The 13,429-nt window shown below is 41.8% G+C and overlaps 1 protein-coding gene across 5 annotated transcripts in view; it reads left to right on the forward strand.

The window, feature by feature from the left end:
- The window catches only part of DOCK4 (dedicator of cytokinesis 4), a 650,492-nt gene that overhangs the window by 560,348 nt on the left and 76,715 nt on the right, over positions 1–13,429 (forward strand). For all 5 annotated transcript variants that reach the window (XM_033958349.1, XM_033958350.1, XM_033958353.1 and 2 more), the window contains one exon: positions 562–648. In XM_033958349.1, the coding sequence (XP_033814240.1) occupies positions 562–648 (87 nt within the window). The remainder of the gene's footprint in view (positions 1–561; positions 649–13,429) is intronic.

The raw sequence follows: 13,429 nt of genomic DNA on the forward strand, positions 1-13,429 counted from the left end.
CGGGGGTGAGTATAGAGAAAGGGTGTTTGGCACAGTTTATTTTTATTTTTTTAAAGTTCAAGAGTTGGGTGGCATTGCTTTCTTTGTCATCTGTGCTATTTTGATTGTTTCAGTGCCCTTTATCTTATCTGGTAAGTGTTGGATCATATGCCTCACTTTTGAAAAAGTAAAGCTAGTTAAAAAGAAAAAATCAGAGCTTACCAGGTAACTGAGTCAAAATGAGGTTCTATAAGTTCATGCCAACAATATTAAGAATGTGATTGTAGAAAATCTGATTTTGGTTTTACACTGTTTCATTGCTTGTTGGTTATTTATAATAAAGTATCCTTTGTTTTCTGATATTTGGTTTTACTTTTTTTTTTCTATTTTGTATTATTTTTGTAATACATTGCCCTATATGACTCAATAATTAGAACCAGCCCTCCTTAAACTAGAGGAAAAGTAGTAGCCAATAAAAAAAGCCACATGCAACATAAATTTTATGTCAAAATAGTACTACTGTATCTCCTTTGCATATGTCAAATATTAAAAGTTTTTGTAAATATATTTGCTGCATTTCAGAGCCTCTGGGTAGAAAGAACTACATTGACCTTAGTACAAAGTCTACCTGGAATCTCTCGCTGGTTTGAAGTGGAAAAACGTGAAGTAGTAAGTATAAGCAACTACTATAACTACTTTCCATTAATTTCTGTGTTGAGCAATAATCTAAATTCTGCTTCAGGTCACTTATTTTATACTGTAAATCACCTTGAACCTATTTAGGCAGTGAGCAATTTGCAGAAAAGAACTCCATTAAAAAATAGAAAAGGAAAGAAAAGAAGAAAATATGTTTTTTTGTTTTTTTTAAATACATAAAATTCTATAACAATCAAAATATCAATAATAAAAGTTAACTAATTAATACAAACTGAAAATTTTATTAAAAATAAATAGCTACATTAATACAGATTGCAGTCCCAAACTCGTTTCTTCAATTTAAAAAAGCCAATTGAAAAAAATGCGCTTTTAGATGTCTTTTAAAATTTATATACAATTCTTCTTTTCTCAATTCTATAGGCAAATTGTTCCATAGCCGTGGAACTAAATTTAAAAAATGCACAATCTCTAGTTGAGGCAAGATGGGCCTTCGAGATATGGGGAACAGCTACCCTATTATCATTCAAAGATCGTAATAAACGCCTCGGTGCATAAAATAACACCAAGTTAGAAAGATATGATGGTTGTAACTGAAATAATGCTCGATGTGCCAACATCAAGATCTTAAATTTGATCCTAAATTTCATTGGCAACCAATGGAATTTCAGATACAAAGGTGTCTATATGCATGTCTATATGCAGATACAAAGATGAATATATGCATGGCCTAACAACCGAATCGCAGAATTTTGTACTGTTTGTAGGCGCTTCAGTTGTCCTATTCCTATACCTGTATATACTAAATTACCATAATCTAATTTAGATAGTACAAAAGCATGAATTAGCGTATGTAATGCTTTCTCATCCAGAAAATCTCAAATGGCTCTAAGCTGTCTTAGTGTCCCAAAACCTTTAGCAACCATGGATGAGACCTATTCCTCAAAATTCAAATGACAATCGATTATGATCCCCAAATACTTGAAACTGTTTACTAGCTTTATACTATAGCTATTTAAAGAGAGATCTAATTGTGGTGTTGCCTTATCTCCTGAGATACAACATGCTACTGTCTTTGGCATATTTAAAACCAATTTCTGTTCACTCAACTATTCTTCTATTCTTTTTAAACAATCTAAGAGAGGACCTAGATCAGGGATATCAAAGTCCCTCCTTGAGGGCCACAATCCAGTCGGGTTTTCAGGATTTCCCCGATGAATATGCATTGAAAGCAGTGCATGCACATAGATCTCATGCATATTCATTGGGGAAATCCTGAAAACCCGACTGGATTGCAGCCCTTAAGGAGGGACTCTGAGACCCCTGACCTGGATCTAATGTTGCAGGGGATAGTCTATAGTCAAATAAAATGTCTGCATAAATATATATACTAATTCCTAGTTCCTGAATTCGTCTTGCCAAAGGGCTCAGAAATATATTAAATTGAACTGGTGATAAGGCCGATCCCTGAGGTACCCCACAATCTGATGATCTATCCTGAGATGTTGATCCATCAGTGGCTACTCTAAAAGTACATCCTCGAAGAAATGCTGAAATCAATCCCAAACTACTCCTGATAGGCCAATCTCTTATAGAAAGTTTAACAAAAGTTCATGATCAATTAGATTGAACGCTGAACTCATATCTAATGATACTACCATAGTGAAATTCCCCCATCCAGGATTGAGTGAACCTCACTAAGAAAGCCTGCTAACACTGTCTCAGTACTGTGCATTGTCCGAAATTCCGCCTTTCTTGGATTAAGTGCATTTGTTGATTCTATGTAAGATACCAATTGTTCTAAAACTATCCGCTCTGTCAATTTTGCTAAAAAGCAAAGATTAGAAATTGTTAAATTAAGTTTAATATTGCACAAAATAGGATTCCATTTCACTGCTGAAGCAGTAAAGGTACACTGATCCCTTTGTGTCAAACATGGTTCTCAACTTGCAGTTATAATTTGCTGCTTGATTTAGGGCCATAGGAAATAAACATTAGCATGCAAGTTAAGGTTCTTTTGTACATGCTAAAAATAATGAACAATGGAAAAATACTTTATTGTGCATAGTCAAGGGTATTTTGAAAGTATATTAGCATGAGCATACAAAATTTGCAAGCCCACACATTAATATAACAAAAGACCACTGTAGGTGTTCAGAGATCTGAAACTAAAGAGCAGTTTTTAATCTCAAAAAGGTTTTTGCAACTAACCAATTGTTTTGAGGCTCATATTGATTTTTAGCCACAAATATCTGAATACCTGCAGTGGTCTTTAGCAATGTTCACTCTAAACCAGGGGTCTCAAAGTCCCTCCTTGAGGGCCACAATTCAGTCAGATTTTCAGGATTTCCCCAATGAATATGCATGAGATCTATGTGCATGCACTGCTTTCAGTGCATATTCATTGGGGAAATCCTGAAAACCCGACTGGATTGCAGCCCTCAAGGAGGGACTTTGAGATCCCTGCTCTAAGCTATGCAGGAGTCCGCCACCTACAGTCCTGTCTGTGAAGGGTGCTGTTTCAGTATCATATTTTCAATAGCAAGTTACATCCCTAGCAATTGAAAATGCAGTATTGAAGCAATGCAGTTAGAGGATTTCCACACAGCTTAGAGGGAGCACTGGCCTTTAGTTACACTTGAAGGACAGCAAAAACAAACTTTACACCTTTGGTAACCTATTGCAAAGGAAAATAGATTCATGTTTAAGTGCTCAACTGTCAAAGTGTGTTCTCTTCTGCCACCTTTTCTGTTATTCTCTCCCTCTTCTTCATACCACCCATATTCTGATGATGTCTTGTGAAAGCTGCCTTTGTGTATTTGGAGAGAGAAGTACTGGAGAGGGAGGACACTCAACCAGTTGGGTTTTCAGGTTTCCCACAATGAATATACATGAGATTGATCTAGGTACATAGGAGGAGACTGGCTGGATATGCCTTGAGGACTGGGTTGAAAACCATTGCCCTAGTAGAAGCACTTCCAAAAGAAGACCCTCTGCTTTTATCACTAGCCAGAGTGTAGGAATGAGCCCCCCACAAAAAAGCCTATCTTGAACACATGTTTTAATGCCAACAGTGGTCAGTAGTGCAGTAATCAGATCAACCCCAGCAATATTCCTGAAAATTATATTAATATCTTGGAGCCTGTCCTGCTTGTTAGTGCAGGTTACATTCATCACTTCTTTGAAGTGCAAATGTTAGTATATTTCTTTTCTGAGTTGAGACACTCATGCTTGGAGGCGGATACACTAAAGTGTCCAATCGTTTAACAAACGTCGCAAAACCAGTTTGACTGGTTTAGTGACCAACCAAATTTGTCAACCCAAAGTACAAAATGGCTCACCTTGTGGTTCTCTGTGTGTTCATGCATTCTCTGACTCTGCCATGCAAATTACCTCATTAGTATAAAAATGAGGTCATTAATATTAAAACGAGATATCCAATTGATAGCCTAACATCACAAAGGCATGCAATGACTGATAACACCGACTTGAAAAAAGCGACAGGTCTACCATATTTTTTCATTTGTTTTCTGTGGGCATAGATGTTGTATGTGTGTTTAACACATGCACAGTATCTGCTCCATAAAAAACTCAAGCCCCCTCCTCCCCAAGCACGCAAATTGCCGTGCGGCCCAACATTTAGAATACCGTATGCCAATTAATACACACACAGAGATGTATTTTCATAAAAATAATATTTATTCAATTTATATCCAACTAGACTTGAGGTTAAAATTAGAATTAAAATTAAAATGCAATTTATTATATGCCTTGCATGCATTCCCATAATCCCCATAAACAGTCTGTGGGGGAGATGTATCACTCATGAGACCAAAGTTGTCCATGCATGTGGGAAGGTTTCCACTTGAAAAAGGGTATCATAGTCAAGAATGGATTGGATTGAATAGTAAAATTAAAATGATTAGTGACACGTCTCTTTTAGTTGGTCAATGTTCAGCTAATACGTCACCTTAAGAGGCAGAACTTATTCAGACAAAGACATTCTGTATGTTCTGAACATATATATTCCTATTACAGTAATTTTAAAAATATTCTAGATATGTATTTATATTGCATAAAATAATATTACAGTGTATATTGTGGCCACCACTATAGCCTAAATCAGGGTTCCAGAACAATCCTGAAAGTAGCCACCAACAATGCCCCAGCGTGTGACCCAACAGGGAGTCACCCTGCAGGACTGAACCTTCAAAAACATTCACAAATATTTTCCCACAAGAATCAAGTCTTCACACAAGGAAGCAGAGTTTGAAAAATAAGTCAATTTTACTTATTCAATAAAGCAGTTAAGTAATTCCTCAATCTTTGTCACAGTAGTCAAGATTCCATGCCTCATTAAAGAAGAAAGAAAAGAAAACTGCCAAAACAAGAAGGCATGAAAACAAAACAGTTCACAAACAAAATCAAACTTTCTTCTTCTGCTTCTTAATTCTCAATTGTCTTTTAGATCACAGTTCAATACAGAGGTTGCTCTGCCTGCTCCAAAGCAGGTATGTCAGTACATCAGCAATAAAGTTCAGCATTCAGAATTCCTCAATTCACAATAAAAAAAAAAAACCAAAATAAAAGAAAGCCTCTGGCAACAATCTAGTTCTGCCAGGAACAGGAGAGTGTAATAGGTTTTGCAAAAATAAAGGCCTTAAGATAGGCTTTCAAATTCCCTCCCAAGGTGGAAGCAAAACCTCTCCCCACTTTACACTCCTAGCTTTCTCAAAGTTCCCATCCATTAAAAAAGGGAAAAAAGAAAACAGCACACAAACAGACCAAAAAACAAACACACTCACTGTTTGTGGCTGGAAGCCAAGTCCACCTGCATCAGCTCAGGGTAATTAGATTCACTGCCAGAACAGGCTTCTTGAAAATCCATAGGTTCATCCCTTAGGAGGGACAAGTCTTCAGCTTGTTCAGCCTCGAGCAGCTCCATGGGTTGTGGCCCGTTGTCCCTGTTTGGCTCAGGAGGATCCCTAGGGAGGCAAGGCTTAAACTTCCTCCCTAACCGGCTTCCTGGTCTGAATGCCAGTGCTGGCTTATGTAGTCTAGGGGCGTGCCCTGTTCTAGGTGTGTCAGCAGATCTCCAGGGGCCTCTAGAGCTCCCCTGGTGGTGGTTTGTACAAATCTCACTACCTTCCTCTTCAGAAATATCTGGCTCCTCCTGGTGGTCAGTGGCATTATTTCTCAAACTAACATCCTCGAAAATCCTGAAATTTTCTTTCCTGGATTTTACTTTTACTTTTTTACTTGGTTTGACTGGGACCTTGGCAGGCCTTGCGTCTGACTGGTCACAATATATATTTAAAAGAACTCCTTAGCACCACTTAAATTGACAATTTACCAAAGAAATGCAAACCGTAAAGAAAGGATATCTCTTTTCATCGGTACCCTTCTTATATAGTCTTAAAGAATGAATCACTGAGCTCTTTCTGACCAAGATAATTCCCTCCAGAAAAAGAGCTGACAGTTTACACAGACAAAAAGCCCCTCTGCATATCTTGCTGTGTTTACATTAGAATGTAGCCCAAAATCCGAGAAGGCAAGCAAGCCTCAAAGACAGAAAGAGAAATTCTGTCCTCCACACTCCATATATGGTCCCCATGGTAACAGTCCCTGGCCTCAGCTAAAAGTCAGCAGCTAAGGTCAATACCCATATGTTGCATCTGGGTTTTTCAAAATCTAAACTTTATAGTATTTATTACTTTTGTAAAACTAATAAATACTATAGTTTTATGTTTGAGTGTCACACCATACAGTCACACTTTTGATCATTCTTTCATTTGGGATCCCAAACATACATCCATATATTTATATTTCACATATTAAATAATTATTAAAGCACATTTAAGAGATACAGGCTTCCCTTGCTCAGGAGTGTGAGATCATATATCTTCATTACAATTACCAGAAGCCAGAGGCTCTTGTTAGTTCCCTGGGCATAGCAGTTTAGACAGAGAATACAGAAAAACCAGGCTTCAGGTGGGAAAACTGAAATGTGTTTCAACTGAACAAAGAGAGGAGAAAGAACACTTATAATTTTAAACCTTTACCTCTACAAATGGTTTATATACTTAATTTTTTCCTAAGTCTTGCTTAACCAACAAATTACACAATTATATGTATTATTATTATATTATGATGATTATTCTTACTATTAATTCCTAGTGTTTTTCTGGCTTTGGCTGTAATCCATATTCAATTTTTTTTTTTAAATCTCTTTTACAGAGAAGCACCTATCTTTTCATATGCTCTTAATTGGGCATTGGCCTTATCTACCACATTTTTATTTCTAACTCATTTACCCAGAATCATATAAAAAGTAGATGTCTGCATGTAGAAAAATCTACATCCAACTGGAGTTTCTTTTTCCTTTATTTATGCTTGCATGTATTAAACAAAAATACCTTGTACACTATCCAACCCAGGACAGCCTGCTGCATCCTATGCCAGAAAGCGCCAAATTACCCCCCAATGATGTCCCCCTGACAATAACCATGGGCCCCCCAATGACAGTGGCACCCTCTGATGACTGCTGCCAAACCCCCTGATGACAACCATGGGCCCATGATGAGAGCCGCTAAATCCCACCCCCACCCCTGACAACAATGCCCGCCCCCACCAATGATGGCAACAGCCCCCGAAAAATATGAGACAGGAGGAATGCCCACTCCTGCCTGCCTCAGCCACCCTAGTGCATCCGAGCCACCGGAACCATCCCCCACCCCCGTGACATGAAGGCCCCCTCCCACCAATACCCAAAAGAAGGCCCTGGTAGGCTGGGGGGAGTCAGCTCAGAACGATAAAGATAGAAGTCAATTGCAGACCTCCATCGAAGTAAAAGTCCAGGGACCAGAATTCTTGTGGTCCCCAAACTTTAAAAATTACCCCTTCCCCCAAGTTAAACAGCAATGAACAACAGTAGCAATGCTTGTAAACAAAGCAGATAGTCTCTCTGACCCACCATTACAACATGTTCAAAAGTAAATGTCTTCCCCATGGAGATGTCAAATAAGCATTCCAAATGAACAAGAATTGTTTCCGTCTTTTAGAATGGCCGTTTACCATTCACGCCTCCCAAGTGATTAATGCTTTGAGTTGAGTCCTCCACTTCCAAAATGACAGAGGCGCTGAAGAAGTCCTGGACTGTAGTATGCATTTACGTGCTAGGAGACGCACTTTATGGCTAACGTGACCATATTTTTTTTTCATCAAAACGGGATATTTATAAATTGTCAGTCCCGCCCCTAATCCCACCCTAGCCCCACCCCAATCCCGTCCACAATCCCACCACCGATTTCTTCCATTCATTTTTCATGTACACAAAATATCTTATTAATTCATAATGGTAACCATAAAATTTAAAAAAAACCACACAAAGCAGACTATATGCAGAGAAAATGTTAATTACACTGCACAACAATTTTTTGGTTAAGTCTTGATTCCTGAAAAGTTTTTGGTGATTATGACAGGTACCAACTTGGTATGCTCAAATATGGTTTTGGTTTTACTGCATCACGTAAGAACTATGAGAAATAGACATTTTTATGTTTACTGACAATAAAATATATAGTCAAGTTTACGTTTCGCACAAGCGACTAAATGAAACAGAATTAAAAGTGTTTTGCTCCCGAGTTTCTTTTATATTCAGTGTCTGGTGCATCACGTTGTAGCATCCAACAATAGTCGGCAAGCATTGACGGATTCCAATTGCCCTGGTATCGTTTCTCCATCGTAGCTATGTCTTGATGAAACCTTTCACCGTGCTCGTCACTCACAGCACCGAGATTTGCGGGGAAGAAGTCCAAGTGTGAATGGAGGAAATGAATCTTGAGTGACATATTGCACTTCATTCTCTTGTATGCTTTGAGAAGTTTGTCTACCAGCTGAATGTAGTTTGGGGCTCTGTAATTGCCCAGAAAATTGTCAACAACGTCTTTCAAGGCTTTCCAGCCAATTTTTTCCGGCCCAACTAACAGATCTTCAAATCGCTTGTCACTCATAACATGTCTGATCTGGGGGGCCAACAAAAATACCCTCTTTGATCTTGGCATCAGTTATTCTTGGGAACATCTGTCTTAAATAACGAAAACCTTCCCCTTCCTTGTTCATTGCTTTCACAAAATTCTTCATGAGTCCCAGTTTAATGTGAAGAGGAGGCAAAAATATCTTTGTCGGGTCAACAAGCGATTCATGTGCTACATTTTTCTGTCCTGGAACTAACTTTTTACGGAGTGGCCAGTTCTTTCTAGAATAGTGCGACTCTCTGTCTCGGCTGTCCCATTCGCAGATGAAACAGCAGTACTTTGTATAGCCAAGCTGCAGTCCTAGTAACAGAGCAACGACTTTGAGGTCTCCACAGATATTCCAGTTATACCTGGTATACTGGACATACTTTAGTAACATTTCCATATTCTCATATGTTTCTTTCATATGTGCTGCATAGCCAACAGGTACTGAAGGATAAACGTTGCCATTGTGCAACAGAACAGCTTTCAGGCTTAACATTGACGAATCAATGAAAAGACGCCACTCTTCCGGGTTGTGATCACAACCAAAGACCGAGAACAATCCTTCAATGTCACAACAGAAACAGAGACTGTCGACTTGTGCAAAAAATTTGGTTATATCATGATGCCGGTCTCGAAACACAGAAATTTTCGTACCTGGTGATAGCAAACACCATTCCTGCAGTCTCGAACCTAGCAGCTCAGCTTTTGCTTTTGACAGACCCAAATCTCTGACCAAATCGTTCAATTCGGACTGTGTTATCAGATGTGGATCGCCTGATGAGGATGGTTCAAAATCCGGGTCAATGTCACTGTTAGAACCCTGCACTGCAGTTTCTTCATCTGGTTCGTCTAAGGTCCAATCCTCTGGTGGTTTCGGAACTGGAAGACTGTCATCATGTGGCATGGGTCTCATTGCTGAAGGCAGATTAGGATATTCAATTGACTTCTTGTTTTTGGCAGAGAAACCAGACACATTAGTCAAACAGAAATAACAGTCCGTCACATGGTCTTTCTGTTCTCGCCATATCATCGGAACAGCAAATGGCATCGTCTTTCGAGTACCTCTGAGCCAGGCTCTCAGACTAACAGCACATGTCGCACAGCAAATGTGAGGCGCCCATTGCTTGTCTTGATCACCTATTTTGCAGCCAAAATACAGATGATAGGCTTTCTTTACAAGGGCAGTCATCGAACGTCTCTGAGGCGTAAGTGTATATTCCCCACAGATATAGCAGAATGTGTCGCGGCTGTTACGACACCGACGAGACATATTGCCCGACACCAAAACGTCTATAGCATCAAGCTTACTTACTGTTATATTGCTACAGCTACTATACTACTATACTTTACTATACTGATACTATATACACACACGGACTATCTATATTAACCAAATGAGCAGGATCGGTGTATGGAAGCCACCATTATAGCATGGTGAGACAGCGCAAGCTCGTTCAGACCTGCCCAGACATGCCCAGGATGTCATCTTCCATAAAACAGCTTCCAACCTGGCTAGATTTTATGCATGGACATACCCAGGCGGCACAAACCGTTGTTGATAAGACACTTATGGGAGAAAAAATTGTTTGCATCCAAATATAAGAAAAAATCACGACAAAATTGAAGATTTCTCTGAAATGGTACGTGATGGGTAATTTTTGATGTAATATTCATGATCAGCACCCAAAATTCTATAAGAAACACCCAGCAGTGTTCAGGAAGCAAAAACTTTGTTGTGCAGTGTTATCATTTATATTTGGGGGGTTTTCAAAGATGTCAAGGCAGATGACTTTAAAATATGCAATGTCACCTCAGTAACTATAGAAAAATAGACAAATATAGTGCAAAATATAGACAGCAGATATAAATTCTAAAAACTGACACATTTTTATCACTAAATTGAAAATAAAATCATTTTTCTTACCTTTGCTGTCTGGTGATTTCATGAGTCTCTGGTTGCGTTTTCTTCTGACTGTGCATTCTTTCTTTCATTTCGGTCTTTCTTTCTGCACTCAGACCCAACAATTGTCCCTTTCTATTCCCTCCCTCCTTCGTTCCTATGTCCTTATTGCCCTCAGTGCCTCCTTCCCATGTCTTTAGTGCCCCCCAGTGCCTCCTTCCCGTGTCCTTAGTGCCCCCAGTGCTTCCTTCCTATGTCCTTAGTGCCCCTTCCTATAGCCTTAGTGCCCCCAGTGCCTCCTTCCTATGTCCTTAGTGCCCCTTCCTGTGTCATTAGTGCCCCCAGTGCCTCCTTCCTATGTCCTTAGTGCCCCTTCCTATATCCTTAGTGTCCTCAGTGCCTCCTTCCTATGTCCCCCTCACTGCCTTCCAGCCTTTGTCCCACCCCCTTCCCCGAAGCCTGCCTGTCTGCCTCCCTCCCTTCCTGCCGCGCCAAAGCCTGCCTCCCTCTAGCACCCGATTCAACTCCCCACTCCCGTCCGCTACTGCTCCTGCCCGTCAGCCTCCCTCTTTCCCTCCCTCCAGCGCCAATTCAAACCCCCGCCTGCCGCTGCTGCACCTTCTTGCTGCCCAGAAGCCTTCTTCCCGATGTCAATTCTGACGTCAGAGAGGAAGTTCCGGGCCAGCCAATTGCTGCCTGGCTGGCCCGGAACTTCCTCTCTGACATCAGAATTGACGTTGGGAAGAAGGCTTCTGGGCAGCCAGAAGAAGGTGTAGCGGCGGTGGGCGGGGGTTTGAATTGGCGCTGGAGGGAGGGGAAGCGATCGCCTGTCCCATTATCCTGGCGCACAGCTTTGGGACGTTGTCCCTGAAAACGGGACATTTCGACGTCCCAAAGCGGTGGGTCGGGACAACGGGATGGTCGGTCCAATAATGGGACGGTCCCGTTGAAAATGGAACGTATGGTCACCTTACTTATGACACATCTCGCAACCCCCCAAATGTCCATGGCATATCCAACACCATTTGCTTTGCTGTACCTGCTATTGATCTCCCCAAGAGCTGCTGCAAATACTGTTTAATAGCAGACCAAAACTTCAGAGTATACCAGCAGTCCAAAAAAGAATAGGAAATAATACAATATTAGGTTCTCAATGATATTTAAGGCATAGGGTGGGGGGTCTCAATTCCTCCTATTTTATGTAACTGCACTTGTGTAAAATATGTCCTATAAAGCACCTGGAAGAAGCACTCTTGCAGTGTCACCTCCCTCTGATTAATTTCAGTATTCCTCTAACAGTTTTCAAAACATCCTAGTGGTCCAGGACAATTTAAGCTCTCATTCCCTACCTAATTTTATCTGGTGGACATCCTTGCTCTTCTCAAAATGACTTATGGCCTTATGTAAAGCCGATACTAAAGTATTACTGTCCACCACCCATGAAAAAAAAGCTTGGAGACTCTGACCCAGTTGTCATAGTTTTGCAGTTGGCAGGGACTTAATATAGTGCTTAACCTGACAATATGCAATTGTGTCCCCCCAATGAGCACCCAGCATATCCTGCAGCACTGACAAGGGCTTCAGTTTACCTGTACCATTCATGAGATGTTCAACTAATATGTTGGCAGGTGTGTGAATAGTGTGTAGGTTCTCCTGTGTCTGATTGAGGTGGATTGAATTAGTTGATTGTTCCAGTAGGTGGGGCTGTCTCCATTTATAGCTTTAAATAGTAGGCAGTGGAATTTGAAGTGTACCCTGGCTTGTATTGGGAGCCAGTGCGAGTTGTGGTATGCTAAGGTGACCATACGTCCCGCTTTCGGATCCCCTGTCCCGTTGTCCCCACACACAGCTTCGGGACGCCCAAAATGTCCCGTTTTCAGAGACAGCGTCCGGAAGCTGTGCGCGGAGACAACGGGACAGGCGATCGCTTCCTGTCCCTCCCCTGTCGCACCAAAAAAAATAAAAATAAAAAAAGCCTCCCTCCAGGCCCGATTTAGGTCCACAGCCGTTGCTCCTCTGCTGCCACTACTCGAATCCGGAAGCCTTCATCCCGACGTCAATTCTGACGTCGGAGAGGACGTTCTGGGCCAGCCAATCGGCAATTGACGTCGGAAAGGCTTCCGGTTTTGAGTAGTAGCAGCAGAGGAGCAGCGGCGGTGGACCTAAATCGGGCCTGGAGGGAGGCTTTTGTTTTCCGCGGTACGGGGGGGAGAGGAGGTAGGCAGGCAGGCAGGCAGGCTGGCTGGCTCTGGGGGAGGGAGGTAGGTAGGCAGGTTTTGTGGGAGGTAGGCAGGCAGGCTGGCTGGCTGGCTCAGGGGGAGGGAGGGAGGTAGGCAGGCTTTGGGGGAGGTAGGCAGACAGGCTGGCTAGCTCTGGAGGAGGGAGGGAGGTAGGCAGGCTTTGGGGGAGGTAGGCAGGCAGGCTCTGGGGGAGGCAGGTAGGCTGGCTGGATCTGGGGGAGGTAGGCAGGCAGACTGGCTGACTTTGGGGGAGACAGGCAGGCTGGCTCTGGGGGAGGCAAGAAGGCTGGCTCTGGGGGAGGTAGACAGGCAGACTGCCTTGGCTTTGGGGAGGTAGGCCGGCAGGCTTTTTGGGAGGGGGTGGGACAAAGGCTGGAAGCAGTGAGAGGACATAAGGAGGGATGAAGTAAGGAGAGAAAATGGCAGAGAAGGGGGGGGGGTTTGCACTGTTCCCTCTAAGCTGAGCAGGTGTCCTCCAGCTGCATTGCTACCACTAGGGGGTGGAATATTTTCAGTCGCTAAGGACAGGTATGTTCCCTGGAGTCCTGCAGAACTTGCCTGTCCCTCACAATTGAAAAATGTGACAGTAAAACAGCACCCTCTATTGGTGAGACTGTGGGTGGAGGACTCCTGCT

Source organism: Geotrypetes seraphini, chromosome 9, assembly GCF_902459505.1.
Source record: "Geotrypetes seraphini chromosome 9, aGeoSer1.1, whole genome shotgun sequence".
NCBI lineage: Eukaryota > Metazoa > Chordata > Amphibia > Gymnophiona > Dermophiidae > Geotrypetes > Geotrypetes seraphini.